Source organism: Ziziphus jujuba, chromosome 7 (genome assembly GCF_031755915.1).
Source record: "Ziziphus jujuba cultivar Dongzao chromosome 7, ASM3175591v1".
Taxonomy (NCBI): Eukaryota; Viridiplantae; Streptophyta; class Magnoliopsida; order Rosales; family Rhamnaceae; genus Ziziphus; species Ziziphus jujuba.
The window spans coordinates 24619694-24636834 of NC_083385.1; the positions used below are offsets into that span (position 1 = coordinate 24619694).

General features: G+C 32.8%; 1 protein-coding gene across 1 annotated transcript; it reads right to left on the reverse strand.

Annotated features, from left to right (window-relative positions):
- Positions 1-2694: 2694 nt before the first annotated feature.
- On the reverse strand, positions 2695-4424 carry LOC107425585 (probable indole-3-pyruvate monooxygenase YUCCA10). The gene is made up of 4 exons (XM_016035592.4): positions 3783-4424; positions 3439-3672; positions 3222-3344; positions 2695-3107 (listed from the first exon to the last, which is right to left on the reverse strand). The coding sequence occupies exons 1-4, from the start codon at positions 4407-4409 to the stop codon at positions 2898-2900; spliced, it is 1194 nt and encodes a 397-aa protein (XP_015891078.3). The 5' UTR covers positions 4410-4424; the 3' UTR covers positions 2695-2897.
- Between the last annotated feature and the right edge of the window lie 12717 nt (positions 4425-17141).

A 17141-nucleotide genomic window follows, 5' to 3' on the forward strand; every position in this document is an offset into this window, starting at 1 on the left:
TTCTGCACAGAAAACACACTCCAATATCATACCACCTTATTCCTCCCACCTTACTACAAGATTTTCCACAAAGTTCAACATTGTAATAATAAATGCATAAGAATACAGGTACTGAAAATAATTTAATGAATACTTTTATGCTCATGTCCTCCCACACCACTCACTTAGTATAGTCTTATATTTCTATACTGCTTTATGAACACACCAAATACATAAATATAGATAAAAAGGTGATAAAACAACAATAATAATAGTACTATTAATAATAATAAAGTACAACTTGTCTAAGGACTAATATACATGTTCAAAGACTACCACACTTACCTAAAAACTATCATACTTGCCGATGAGATAAATACAGTGAGCATGCAGTTAATACTAAAACCGGTTGTATTTTATCAAATTTCAATATTTATGATATTGTAAAAGTTTTATAGTTTTTAGATACACCATATAGTACTGGTGTTCTCTACTGTATTGTTAATTAGCTCGTAAGTATGTATGGTCATCCTATGGGAGCCATAGACCTGAGGGTTGGCAAGTATATTTGCACATTGAATATCAGCCGCCTCCCTCCTTGGCCACATGATAGCTGGTTATTATGTTATGAATCATGCAAGTTATATTTATGTTCATCCTTTGTAAGCTGTGATGAGAAAGGGTGGGCAAATATATTGCAGAGTGAATACCGGCTGTCCCCCTCTTGGCTGCAAGATGGTTGGTTATTACGAATTAGCGCACACGTATGTATGACAATCCTGTGGGAGCTATAGACTTGAAGATTGACAAGTATAGTGCACAGTGAGCATCAGCCACCCTCCCCTCGGTCGAAAGACGATTATTTTAGTCATGGCAAGTTTTTAACAATCGGCTTCGCAAAATGCCAAGTTAACTTATTGCAGATTTCTCTCTTTAACATCCCCATTAGACAAGAATGTACAAAGACTCATAGCATACTACAAGACCTTGATCAAATTTGAAAAGAAAAACTATCAACAAACAGATCCCACTCCTTGTTTTAGAAAAATAAACTATAAGCAAAAATTCATTTGAAAAACTTGTAAATCAACACATGCATGTAAGCATCCTCATACAAACTACATTTACCCAAAGTGTCAACCTTAAATTCTTGTGAAAATCAAAAAGAAAAACAAAACAAGCAATGTTTAAGTATCAATGCCATCTGGTCCCACATTTAAGCAATTTCTCAAATAAACATTTCACAAGCACTACATGCAACTATAGTTCAATGCTCCAAGAAGAATTTCAAAAGGTAAAATAAAAGAATCCCAGTTCAAAACAAATAAAAACAAGGAAAACATGAGATACACTTCAAGTTTGAGATCCTATTATCCTCGGGTTGTCAAGGTCCACTATCATAAGTTCCTTTACTAAGATCTTTACATGCAAGATGATCAGGATATCCAAAAACTATAATACTCAAAAATAAAAGCAAGAAAACATAAAAAATTTTAAGACAAAATAAAAATTAAACAAAACTCAAGATGGGTTTCTCCACAATAGCGAGGATAAACACAACAAAATCCTCAAAGGAAAATTACGCACACCTCTGACTGGTAGTCCGCGATTTAAACACAAAGGCTAAGAGTCAACAATGTGGTGTGTGTGTGTGTGTGTGTGTGTGTGTGTGTGTGTGTGTGTGTGTGTAGTCTCTGTTAGTGAGAGAACAAAAGAAGGAGAAAGGGTGGTATGGAAGAGTTGTAGAGAGTAAGAGAAATTCTATAGAGAGAGAGAGGGGGGGGGGGGGGTGTTTGCTCCAGTGGTGGAAATGGGAAGAATGAATTAAAAAAAAAAAAATAGAACTTTGTTTATATGAACAAGTAAAGGGTAATTTGGTACTTTTCCGAGCCTTTGCAAAGGAAAATTCTAATGTAACCCCCTTAATTTCTTCATAAATTCCATCAAGCCACACAACCTCTTCAAGCCAAAGTCAAACTTATTTTGTCAAAGCCAAAAACTAATTTAAAACCATTTATCCATCCTGATAAATACAATAAAACAAGGTATTTAGTAACAAACATAAGTAAGGTTGAAAACTTAATAAATTTAAAAGGTCTCTCAATTCACAGGAGACAAATAAGCATAAATCTCTTGCAAGAAAATATTTATCATAAATAAATTTTGGAAATTTACCTAACTATAAAGTTTCTTAAGTCCTAAGAAAATATTTACAAATCAATTTTTACATTCTCAAAGGATCAAGTAATGCACAAAATTAACTTGGCAAATGAAAAAATCCAACAGCTTGCAAGCGAAATAAATATATATATATATATCCACCACTTAACTAGCATTGCATAGAAAAATTTAAGTTTCCAGTCTAAGTACGATAAAAATTTGTTCTTGTTTAAAAAAATAGAAATTTAAATTTTTAAAGCGTTACAGAAGCTGTCTATAAGATATTTTATTTCAGGATCTTATATATAGGTCTTTAGATTGCAATTATACCTAGATACATATTTTAACTAGATCAAGAAAAAAATTAAATGAAGATTAAAATTTTTTTTCTTTCTATGTATGTATATGTATATATATATATATAATTATTAGCTCTATTTTTTATTAGATAAATAGAATTCTTGACAGAAATTATAAATGATGGCGTTCATCAATTAATTCATCGTTATCATGTTTCTGATCCATATAAAATATAGAAAGCTTTAGTTCCGGATTTTTATATATAAAAAACGGTTTTAAACTGGGATAAAATACAAGCATACTTTATACATGTATACATATATAATAAAAGTCTTACACCCATACATTACAAGCAATTCTTACTGATCCATATGTATGAAAAAAGCTAGCGAAGTTCCACACAGCTCTAATCATAATATAATACAAGCAAAGAGAGCTCAGAAACTGAAAGCGAACTTTTAAAAAAAAGCAAGAAGGGTAACATCGTCTTTCTCCTTTTTATGGGAGACCGATTGAGCAATGTGATTTGCTATATTTATTGCATCCGAAGAAACTCCAGACAGTCCTCTCCCAGACATTCCCGCACAATACAGCCCTTTCTCTCCCTGCCAATGGCTTGGATATTCATTTTTCGGCATACCATCCTCCTGCAGTACATATTTGTAATCCTAAAAATAAAAAAACAAAAATCAAATATCAAAATTTTATTGTAAAAAGAGAAAAACAAAAACCCTCTTCAGTTTTGTTTAATTTCATTATATCTATATATATAATGTTACTACCTTGAGCCAGTTCTTTGCCGCACTTCTGTAACCAGTTGCAAATATGATTGCATCAAACCTCAGCTCTTCACCATTCTCGAACACTACCTTGTTTCTTTTCACTTCTACTAATCCAGGTAAAACCTATCCATAACATATGTACATATAAGTGTGTGTCTTTGTGTGTGTATATTATAAATATAAATATGTATATGCATGTAACTTAATAATTACTTACCTTGATTTTCTTGTTCCGAATCTTCTCAATGCTTCCAGTATCAATGACTGGAGTTTTTCCCGAGATTGTTTTGAGCTGAAATGGACCTTTTTTGGGTTTAGGAATCCCAATCTTAGACAAATCCCCAAACGAAAATCTGGCCACTAGTGATATTATAAAGTCTACGGCCTCAACCGGCATGAATTTTAGCATCCACATCCCCACATGCACCATTCGTTTGGTCAGCACATGGAACTACGTACATTATACATCATATATAACTCACAAAATCTCATTTCATGCATATTATATATAGAGAGTGAGGTATATATATATATATATATATATTGAAAGAGAGAGCGTACCGGACTTCTGATTACGACACAAGTGCAAGCTCCGTAATCAGAAAGATCATCACTAATCTCCATTCCAGAGTTCCCACTTCCAACAACTAAGATATGTTTGTCCTTGTACTTCTCACCACATTTATACTGACTAGAGTGTATGATCTCACCTTCAAAAGTCTCAAGTCCATGCACTTTCGGGATAAAAGCCTCATCGTTTTCCCCACTTGCTATGACCAGGAAATCTGCATAAAAAACTTCAGTTTCCCCTGAGGCAAAGTTCTTGGCTTCAACCCTCCATTGCTTTTCACCTTCATCATAGGATGCTAATTCAACAGAACGACGGTACAAAGGGTTAATATTAAATTTGGATACATAGTTTTCCAAGTAGGAAAGGAAAGTTGCTTTTGGCATGAAAGTAGGAGTTGTGGACAGGTGTGGCATGAACGGCAAAGAGCAAAAACTCTTAGCCAAGTGAAGACCTAGCCGATCATAAGCTCGTTTTTGCCAAAGGGAAGCATAGCAATCTTCGCGTTCGAGAATTGTGTAAGGAATTGAGGATGCACTTAGACAAGCAGCTGTTGCTAGGCCTGAAGGACCAGCTCCTACTATGAGGACCTTCTTAGGCTTATTCTGCAACACTGTCATGGAAACTACTATATGTTTTCACTTGAAGGTGGGTGAGAAGAAAGGCTTAGAAAGAGTGTCTTTAAATAGATAGTAGGATGTTAAGAATAAGAGAAAAAAGCTGATCAAAATAGCAATTTTAGATTGTACATACAGGAAGTCGAAAGCCTTTTCCGAAGGGTATGCTAGGAGAGCTGCCGTTACATTTCTTTTTATTCCTGTAAATTAATATAAAAAACATATAATTGATGTTAATTCAATTAATATGCATAATGGTTCGTGAAAATCAGAAAGACAGAATCAGTAAGTTTACACAAATTTTTTTTTTTTCAGTGATTAGGTTTAGACTACTACTACTATGAGTTTGGACCTAATTAATTATCACTTGTAATAATAATACCGTCTCCCATTTAATTTGCATGCAAGCAAGAGGATGCCTTGTGATAATTATCTTGGCATTACATCTATCCAGATGGTATTGATATCCACCTTATCATTTGAGTTTGTCATTTTCAAATATCAATTTGGTAGAAAATCTTTGTATGTCAACTAATAATAATAATAATAATAATTAAAAAAAATATATGTCAACTAATAATAATAATAAACTCAATCGACAAATTAATGATTATGACAAAACAAACTTTTTCTCATTTCATATTAATAATTTCGAAAAGTTGACTTTTTGCCGCACGTAAAAGTACACATATATACCGAAATTTATCATGTATAAGATTATGCCATGTTATGTATGGAATATATGGTAGGATGTTATAGAAAAGCATAATGATATATGCGGAATCTTCAGTTGTTAGCATTAAGAATTAATCAAAATTAATCTTTTCCTCAAAATTAGTTAAGAATCAATTTATTTTCTCAAAAATAATTAAACCCTATTACAGATTTCTAGTTAATAAAAATCAATGATCAAACTCCTGGTTAGCTTAAGCAAACTGAAGAGTAATTATTAAAAAGAAAATATTTTTTATTGATCTGGAAGTTTTGCATTAATCAAATTTCGCTGAAATCGAGAGAGAGAGAGAGAGAGAGAGAGAGAGAAGAAAAAAATGTGATGAGTGATCACTATGCAATTGAAGTGATTGTATGCGAAGGAAGAAACAAAGGTGGCAGTTTCAAGTGTCGTTGGCATGATGCCGAAAGGAGTGAGTAAGGTGGTGGCAGTTTTAAGTGTTGTTGCCAGTAGGTGCTTTATTAATGCATGGATAGTGAGTAACGTATGTACCGTTTTGGCTTCTAAGTTGAAAGATTCTAACTTCACCACAGAAGTGATTTTCTTTTTTCTTTTTTCTTTTTTCTTTTTTTCTTTTTTTTTTCTTTTTTTTTTTTGATAAATTGGGAGAAGAGGTTTTAGTACCAAATGATGGAATTAAGAATCTCAATTATTACATGTGATTATTACCATCTATTAAGACAAGTAAAAGTGAGTTTGAAAATGAGAAACAAAGTAGGTAAAAACTTATAATCTGGTTATTTATTACCATTAGTGACGATTACTAGTTTATATAACAAATTTTAATTGGAAACATTTAGTTATATTATTTTCTATATTAAACTTTTAAAAGTGAACCATTAATAATAATTATTTAAATTCTCATCTGATATATAGATCTCATTAGTAATCGTTCATCAATGATGATAAATAATATTTTTTAAAAACTTAAAAGAAATGATACCAACTTATATGACAAAATGAGATGTCATTATTTTACTAGTAACTATTTATTTGTTCTTATTTTTTTAAGGATTTATTTATCTATGATGAGTAATGTTAACATAGTGGTATGCTTTTTACACCTCAAGTCACAATAAATATTGTCAAATGAAATTGACTCAATTGTTAAACCACTCATACCTATGTAATTTGAATAATTTGGGATGTTATGGGTTCAAAACATCGAACTAGAGTAAAATTATTGTAAATTATTAAAAAAAAATCGAACTAGAGTACAATTGTTGTAAATTATTAGAAAAAAAAAGTCACACTACATATTAATTTCATATAACTCTGTTCATTCTAATTTATTTTATTTTTGGACATATGCAATTAATTTTGTTAATTTTTGTAGAAAGATGATATATGATTGAACTAAACTGAATAAGATCATATGTGGAATTTTTCTAATTTGAAGAGCAAAGTGAAAAATATAGTATCATTCAAGGGGTAAAACGTATTGTGTTTTTTTTTTTTTTTTTTTTTTTTGGTTGAAGTAATTATTAATGGGTGGTAGAAAATTTTAACCTTTTTCGATTTAATTCGATCTTGGTTTGTTCAATTTTTATTTTCTTTACTATATGTGCAAGCTATTATTAAACGACCGATGCTCTTAAATCGTTTACCTTTTTTTAGGAATTTTTAGACCAACTTATATATTCTTATTTAATCAACCAGACACAAATGTGATAAAGAGTTACGCTAATATTTTTACTTTACTCCCATCTAATTCTAATATTTGTTCACTTATTACACGTATATGCTAAACCTATTAAGCGTTATTTTCAATTAAGCGAGGTAAATATAGCTAATTAATTTTTGACCGATTTACAATTTCTCTTAACTCAGCCCCATTAAATCACTTCACTTAAAAAAAATGTACAATGACTTATTAGATGAGATATGTTTGACTCATCAAATTTCAATAAACATGCAATTCTTACATGGAATATAATAAGTATCCAAGCAATTATCAATACCAATGATTTTGTAAATGATAGGGATAATTATACTTTAGTATCCTCTAATTTGAAAGAAAAAAAAAATTTGAGTCTTCATTTATAAAATGTTTCAATTTAGACTTTAAATTTACAAGTTATTGCAAGTTGGTCTAGGTCTAATATGAATTTTTGGCCAAGAGTGGTTTAACTGTTTAGACCTGCTTGATTGCTTATGATCAATAGTAAAATACAATTGTTGCAATTTAAGTTCTCTAGTATTAATTTATTACAATTTAAGGTAACTCTTTGATTTCATAAATTTATATTTTAGTACTCTAATTGTTGTCGGCCATAAAATCTTATTGGACCAAATCTCATAAAATTAAGAGCCTCACTTAAATTAACGTTCTATAATGAATGCCAAAATTAACAGCAACTAACCTAAATTAAAGGATACTAAAGTGAAAAAAGTGAAATTATCCCGAAATAATAGCATGGCACATGTGTAAATAACTTTTTTCTTACGCAGATGTACTCACCTTAAAAAGGAAGCATGATACTAAAGAAGAAGCATCACAACTATGTTGGCATCTAACTAAATTAGACATCCGCCCTTGTTACATAATGTAAGAACTAGAATATAAACAATTAATACTAAATTTATATATACCTTCTATTATATACCTAAACGATGAACTTTTTGCTAATATAAATTATAATTCTATAACGCAGATTTAGGTTTTGGTCACTTTAATGAAAACAGTATAATCAGCCACAAAGCTAACTATAGTTTCTGTAAGCAAAAGGATAAATGATTGATACTATATATGAAGCACAAGATAGTAAAGAAAAAGATAATTAATGATTATTCATCTATATTCATGATCATCCATGCATTAAAATATTGTACAAAATCCCACCTCCTAAAACTTAAGTTTTTAGAGGGGTAAAAAAATGAGGGTCTTTAACATGCATGGTGATAGCAGAGCTACAGAACGATCCTGAATTCAATCTCTATTACGACTAGTTTATTTCCATTTTTACGAAACCGATGATGAATACACTGATGTCAAATATAAACACTTTTTCAAATATAACGCTCACTGATGTCAAATATCAACACTTTTTCAAATATATGGCCCTGCAGTTAATTAATTTAATTTTTGTATTTATCTACTGTTTGTCCAGTTTGTTTCATTTAATTACGTTTATGTGGTGCTGTCAGGATATATCTTTTCCATTTAGAAGCCAAAACCGTAGTACGTTACTTGTAAACTAGCTTTCGTATTTTATTTTATTTGTTATTTATTATATGATTTTGAAACGCATCCCCTCAACGTATAAAGATCTGGCCTCTGCATCCTGCCAACAACACATGAAACTGCCACCTTTGTTTCTTCCTTTACATACAAAATGCCTAGTGTTCAGCTTTTCTTCTCTCTCTCATGCCCTTGTCTCTGTCTATAATTCAGTTTTCTCGCATCAAGTGAAAAGTGGAGAACATGCAGCAGATAAAGACTACTGTCATTTATTAATTAATATTTGTTCATTTTCTTTAATTTATTTGCATATTTTCTGGACGACCTTCATAGTTTTGTTTTTTTCTTTTGGATACGAGAGGTAAGGTTATTTGCTAATCCAGCAAGCCAGGAACATGATCATTAGTTACAGATGTAGGGGGTAGCTGACACAGCTGAGCCAGCACTCTCTTAGTGTAACACCCCGTCCCAAATCGCACCGGAATCTGTGCACGTTGACCGAGGTTGACTGTTGACCGTTGACCAAAGGGGTCAAAAGTTGACTTTTTGACTCGGTGGGAATTTCGAGATGACTAGGGCACCGTGGCGAAGTGCACGATGCCACGAGTTCGTAGACTGGTAGCACGTCGAAAACGGAGCTACGGTTTGAAAGTTATGGACGAAACAAGTTGCGGTCCAAACTGTCCAAGGGGTGCCGGAGTTGACTTTTTGTTTATGGGGAATTGAGCTTTGACTCATGCATGGTTGTGAAGTGCTCGTCGATACGAGTTCACAGACTAGCGGCACGCTCAAAACGGACATCCGGTTAAAAAGTTATGGACGTTTGAAGTTTACAGGATACCGTATTATTTTAATGTTTTTGGGTCGTGAACAGTGAAATGCCACGTGTCAGCTTCTGAGTGGTCCACGTGGCATGAACAGTGTCACACAGGGTTTTAATTTTGAAAAACTCTCTGGGAAGAGAGAGAAAGAGAGAGAAGAGAGAGAAAGAGAGAGAGGAGAGAGAAAGAGAGAGAGAGGACCCGCCGGCCGCCGGCCATTTTCACGTTTTTCCGGCCTAGTTACTGTACACGCGCCGGCCAGCCAGATTGCCCACCTCATTTCCGGCAAAACCTCCAAATTTCACGGCGAACGGCCGCCGGACGCGCCCGGATCGGACGTCCGAAGTTTGGCGGCGATTTTTCCCCTCCACCGCCGGCCACCGCGAATCGGCACTATTCCGGCCGATATACAGTACACGCGCCATACACCCAGCATCCTCTCCTCAAGTCCGGCCTACCCACCAAAAATCACGGCCATCGGACCACCGACGCGCCGGGATCGGAGCGTTTTCCGGTGAGGGGTCGAAAATCTTCAAACGGTGATTTCTCCGCCGTCCGACCTCCGTTTTGCTCACCGTCGGTCCCGTTGGATTGCTCTCCTCACGATCTACAAATCTGCAAAATTTCACAGCAAACGGCCACCGTCGGAAATTACTGTTCCGGCGACGGTTGCCGGTGACGTGGCGGCCCGCCGGAAATTACTGTTCCGGCGAGTACCCGAAAATTCCGGCCAGCTCCAGTCCGCAGTGTTCGACCTCCTGAACCCAAATCCGACTTCCGTTTCCGCCAATTCGCGACGGTTTGGGAGAATTGCGGAGCCGAAACCCGAAAAGCTTCCCGACGAAATTCAAACCCCGTCGGGTACGATCATCGAAAATTAAGACCGGATCTGTGATTAGCATCACTCGAGCTTCGATTCGGTATATAACTCGTAAATTCTAGATATCGTTTGTGTTTTGACCCCCCGGGTACCGGGTATTATTTACCCGAATAAAATATTAATTTATTTGACTGTCTGTGAATTTTGTTCTAGGAGCACCGGTGAGTCGTAGAATTGATCCCGTAGTGGATCATGGGTTAATTGCGTGCTCCAGGTGAGTGACCCACCTTCAAATTAATTTTGGGGAATTTAATTGATGAATATATTATGTGTGAATTAAATATTTGGAATTTAATTTCTATGTGCCAAATATTTATTGGATTTATTGTAGAATTATTTATGAATTTATTGGATTTAAGAAAATGCGAATTCTACAAATTTATGCCGTGTGGAATTATTTTATGGTTTTGAGGATTTTGAAATTGGTGTGGTTTTAATGGTAAATTGGGCACGATTTGAATTTCAAATATTTCAAGGAAAATATTTGGTTATGTTGGTGATTTCAATTTTTATAAAATATGCCCATGAAATATTATGAGATTTGATTATGAGATTTTGAGCATTATTTATGCTATTGGGAAAATGTGGATATTTGAATTGATGGATTTGAAAGTTGGTGGATTTGAAAATCATGGAATTTATGGTATGGATTATAAGGAAATTGTGGAGAATTTCCCGGTTCAAGCGGATGGATTATGCCCGCTATGCTTATGAAAAAATGTGAAATTTGTTTTATGATTTAAATTTATGGATTTTATAATTTTTAGATGCACCGTGCACGTACTGGTGTTCTGATTATGTGATATGGTATATGTGATATGGTTAGTGTGCACACGGTTGTGAATAGCGCGCAGGTGGGTGTGAGTAGCGCGCGGTTGATATTATGAGGGTGTCCTGTGGATGCCATCGGAGAGGGCGGCCACCCCCCTTTGGCCGGGACACCAGGTTAGCAGCGGCGCTGTGGGACGCCACGCGACCGTATGCCGGTTTCTCTCTATAACCTCCTGTCTGGCGGTACCTTGGGACGCTGGGTACTGTTGGCGCCACTGGTATATAGTGGGTGCATCAAATGATTTTCAGAACTGTGTTTTAAAAATAAAATGTTTGGAAACTGAATTGGAATTAAAAATATAATTGTTACCGCTTCTGGTATTTAATTGATGTCTTGGTTTTCGGGGAATATGGATAAAGGGTTTTGTGAAATTGTTTTAAAAGGGGAACCTTTCCAACTGAGAGAATTGTAAGGGTTTTGAGAGAAAATATTATTTCCAAATAATTATTATTTATACTTATTACTGTGATATTATATGGTATAGTAGTAGGGTCGCTCACTGAGATGATTAGCATCTCACACTCTTAAATTCCGTTCCTCTAGGTACCAGGTTGTCGGTGTTCACTCGGAGCGGACTTGATCTTCCTCGCTGTTTTAGTTCGGCAGTACCCTGTTATTCTTTTATTGCAGTTGTAATATTTCTTTCACTCTTGTTGTATTTATTTTGCACTGGATTACTGTATTTATTTTTTTAAGTGCTGCAATTTGTGGAATCGATTTGTAGTACTGTGGGAGGAATAAGGGGATAATTTTAGAAGTGTGTTTTCAGTGCAGGTAAATTGTGGTAAGTAAATCCCTTAGGGGAGGCTCTGTCGGATTTTCCGTTGGAGGGTTCGGTAGGGTTTCCCTGGGATCAGGGCTGTCTAGGGTTCCGGGGAAGGAATTCTGGACGGGTCCTGACACTTAGTCTCTCTTTAGTCGGCTTATCTTCTAAGTGCTTAAGATGAGCTGGCAATAAGTTTGCTTTGTAGTTTTTTCTGCTAGCTTTCAGTTCAGTCTCTTAGGTTTGTAAAAACTGAACTAAATATGTTGTTTTAGTAATCAGTCAATCTCAGTTCAGATATCAAACATAAGTTCTCTCCCCATTTCTTCATTTCCTATTTAGGTTTTCTGCTCTTCATTTTTCATTTCTTTATTAGATTGTATCATTGCACCATATTACATAAAAAATATATAGTTGGTTTGTAACAACTTGTTCCACAAAAACGCCCTAATTTTAAATTTTTGACCGCGTTTAACCAATTGGACTATTTGTGGGTCTCATCTTTAAATTTTTATGTTATCAAATTTTGGGTATGACCAGTAATACCATTATATAAAACTCGCATTGACACGAGTTTATAAACAGGTGGTACATCTAATTCTGAGTTACGATTAAATAGTTATAGTTCTGAAAAATTTTATGTATTAACATTACATTAGTGTCCCAACCAGTTTCTAGTTTTATTTATTAGTAAATCCATGTGCCTATATATACATTGGAAGTGTACCATGCATTAAAAAAAATCATAAAATACCCAACAAGTTTCCAAAATGTTGGAGACCCATGACCCAACCCCGACTTATTTTGTGACCCATTTTCCCCCAACCAGGTTACACTAGTTTTCATCATTTCTGGCCATACCATTCACTTCCCCTATTTCCTTTGAGTCTATTCATAACCTTTATTTGTCAAGATTTTTCACTGTTTGAGAGATCCAATACTAGGAAATTTGGTAGAAACTTTGTGAGGATTTTCTCATCACCATTGACATTTTTTTACCAAGGTTAATATACCAATGTGATTCTCATATCATGGGATGGTATAATATTTGTTAATTTTGGACCATATTTGTGTATGTTTTCATTTTGGATCAATTAGTTTAATATAAGAAAAAATTTGACTATGTTTAGACAATCTAGGACTAAATTGGTGTTACATAAGTGTTTTTAGATGTTATTACGACCCAATAAAGGTTCAATTTTACAAAATTGATCTTTGGATAGAATACCCCAATTTTGGATACCACTTACTAGATATCTTTGAGAGTATTATCTTTGAATAATTGCTATTTATATTTATATATATGTATTATAATTTCATGTGATTTTTCATAAGATTTTCAATGATTCCAATTATCTAATGGGTCATACAGAACTTCGAATCTTGGTATTTAAATATCTTAAAATTTAATTTGATGTTTTAGTCCAATTGAATAATTATTGGTTTTGAGAAACTTGATTGGAAAATTGTATATTTTTAAACATGTTTAAGTGTTTTAAATTTTAAAGTGCTTAAAAAATGGTTTATGGTAATATAAATTTTTCTGTAGGTATTTATGTCATGTACACATATACATACATCGGCACAAAATGACATTTTAGGACTTTGAAAATATTTATATAAGATCCATGGTATATAAATTCATTGGTGAAATATTTAAATAAGTAGGTTTTTTTTTTATTTTTTTTACTTTTTTTTTTTTGTAGTCCAGTTCATGGTACACCATTTTGTTTTGGAAATAGAAAATTTTGGTTAAGGATATATACCAGTTATGGGTACTATACTGCTGGGTTTTAAATGAAGTATCATATAATACAAGTGTTCTCCATTCTATTAACAACTTGCAGGTTTTAGTCATCCTATGAGTAGCTATGGTATAAGTGAATGATGTTTGTATCATTCTATGAGAATTCGAAAGCATCACCCTTGGAAAAGGACTTTACCTAAGCACCAGAAACATAGTCCAAAAAGTACGTACTTTTTATTCCTTCTCTCTTACTATAAAATTTCCATAAGATTATAGTACATCAAAACAAAGGAACCAAAGCACAAAAGTATTAATAAACATGAATAGCATTATACAAGCCACCAAATCCACAATTCAGTGGCAAAGCATTCTAAGATTATTTTAAGAAACACAGATATCACAGAAACATAAAATAATAATAATAATAATAATAATAATAATAATAATAATAATAAATAATACAGAGAGATCGAAAGAAGAATTTCTACTTAAATGCAGCAATGGAAGGAGGTAGTCCGAAGAACTTGTAGCCGGCATTTGATCCACTAGTTACTCAGATCGCGGGTAACAGGTTAGAATACAAAGAAAACTAATGAGATGTTAATAAACCTAGTAAGTGGCACCCAACTAATAATTAACAATAATAATGGAAATAAGGAAAAATTTTAAGAAAATTAAATAAAATTAAGTAAAAATAAAGAAAAATTTAGAAGAAAAAGTTTTCTCTCAAAACCCTCACTAAATCACTCAGTTTGAAAAGTTCTCCTATTATAATCATTTTTGCAAAATCTACAATTTTGTGTCCCAAAATATTTCAATATTATAATGAGAAATAAAATAAAATAAAATATAATAAATTAAAATGAAACAAAATAGTATTATTTATATAAGTATACCCACAAGTAATCTTTTAAATAAATAAGTAAAATTAAGATGAAAATAATATAATATAATATAAATTATCTTTAAATCAATTAAATAAATTAATCAATGATTAATTAAATATTTTAAAATCATAAATTAAATAAATATATTAAAAAATTTAAACCATATATCAAGTATATACTTGATGCACCACACTATATACCAAATGACATTAGGTAAAGCTTTCTATCCCAAACACACCTTCACAAAAGAGATAGGCAGAGATGCCTGTAATTGGACACCTTAGTGATCCAAGGTGCCGATGCTAATAACCTGCCATTCTAAGGTTAAAGAGAGGGTAGCTATTATGCACAGTACAGAAATTGTATGGTGTATTTAAAACAGTATAAATGTACAAATCTATCCAAAAAACCATCTTTATAAATTTTTAACAAGTTATTTCAATATACCAACCCATATAAATTATTTAATTTATCTAAATAATAATTATAAAAAAATCACGACTTTTACCAAAAGTACATTACCTAAAATATATTTTCCATCAAAATTAATTTTATAATACTCAACCAACAATTTTAGAAAATATATACATATACATAGAAACAAATTAATAAAATTCACATAAATATCAATTATCTTTTGGTTTAAATAACAGAATATTGAGCAATAATTCAGAAGGCATTTTATGTAATTAACCCAAAAATAAATTTCAGAAAATATACCACTCACCTAAAAAATGTGAATCACTTCAAATCCTCTTCAAGATCAATCTCTTGATTCACAAGGGTGCCTAAAATACCAAAAAAAAATACAATACCCATTAAAATATTATTTTATCGAATTTTCTGTACAAAATTTACTAGGGGATTTAAACTTATTGGAAAGAACTCGATCACTTAATGTTCCTGAATCTCACATACTAGCTCAAATTAAGCCAAATGAACCTCAGATTTGGGTTTAAAGTGTCAAAAATGGAGAAATAGGGTGGTGGCTCCATCTGAAAACTCATCAAAATTGGGAGATTGGTGAGCCAGAGCCATCACCGAAACAGGTCATCGATAATGCTATATCGGTGATCGGAGCCACAAAATTTTAAGGTTTGGTAGATTTTTGAGTGGGCAAGAGGATGGTGTGGCAATGAGGCGAGATGGTGGCCTAAAGGGGGGAAATTGGCCAGCAAAGAAAATGGCTTCCACCATCGAAAATCACTTAAATCCCGACCCATCGCCAGCCAGCTTTCCATGAAATTAGGCAAATAGCTGCCAAGTGGGCAGTTCGGGAACGTGGCACGTGTAGTTGAATGGCAGTCTAAGGAAGGTGATCTAGCTTGAAAAAGAAAGTGTGCCCTCTCTCTCCTCTCTCTCCCCCTTTCTCACATGAGCCAACCAGCCTAATTAAAGCCAGTGCCATTGTGCACCCACGAGAGTGGTTGGGGGTGTTGACACATGGCACATATCAGTTAAGGCTGTAAATCATATATTTTTTACACTTTATTCAAAAAATACCCAATAAAGTCAGTCCTAAAAAATAATTAAAAATTTACATGTGCATAACCACAAGTTCAAATCAAGTGTGCCACTACTCTAAGCAATCGTATCAACAAACACAATACAATGGTACACAAGTCAAAGCCATAATTTATATAAATAAAAAGTCAACCATGGGCTCACTCGATTAGTCCGGATCGTGCTTTTATTCTGATCATAAATTTCTGATCTTAGCTTTGATTTTGGCGTGCTACTAGTCTACAAATTTAAGATGATGAACTTTGCAATGGTGTATTGATCAAAGAGAAATTTCACTTGTAATAAAAGTTAAGTGTGGAATCCACTTAATTAACTCTTGTCAACTTCAATCCAACTTAGTCAAAGTACAAAAAATTCCGATATACTTTGGTACAAGGTGTTATAGATACCATGACGAAATATATGATTTGTTATTTATATTCAAGTGTGTATTACAATAGCTATACATGCATGAATTTTTAGATATACGGTTTTACAGCATTAGGAAAAAATATAAATGTTCTTGATTATAAGATATCTATATATATATACATATATAATATCATGCTAAAATAAGGTTTTTAATATTAGAACTAACATAAACCCATTTTTTTTTAGCATTTGGATAGCATCAATGGATGAAATTTAAAATAAGATTTATTAATCACTAGGTGCCGATGGAATTTACTTTCCCTAAATAGGGTTTTAGTATATCACAAAACTCACATTGCACCACCTTTTAAATTTAAATTCCAGCCCTTCATGTAATCTAATAGTCATAAAAAAAATGAACCTTTATTTAATAAAATAAAGTGGATCTTACTTGAAACTAACTCTATATATATATATATATATATATATGTAAATAAGAAAATCAACTATTCTACAATAAAAAGAAAGTTGTGATAAATTTATTTTCCATTTTTAGGATTCCTTGGAGGGTAGGATTTTGATACGTGTTTGACTCTTTGTTGATTGTATATGCTGAGTCATCTTCTTCATCATTCACATGTAGATTTCCAACCATATAAGCCTTGATGGCTAAAGCTTCTCCAATTAGTACTATATTTATCACAATCAAATCTATAATATGGAAACTTAAAAATTCTGCATTTTAACTAAGCTAAGTAGCTTAATTTTGAAAACTCTCCCATGTCACCTTGAGAGTCCAAACTTTAGTTGATTATTAAACTAATTGCATTTTTTTTTTGTTTTTTACTTCTTTGGAAATTTCATCTATCCAAAGGTCCATAAAATAGGAGCATTTTCAATAGTAAATATGGATTGCTGCTTTTGTAGCACTATAATATCTAAATCTAGATGGCATAAGTGTACAAGGCATGCATTTTTAAATTATGCAAAAAGTAATTTATGGTTATTAATTAATT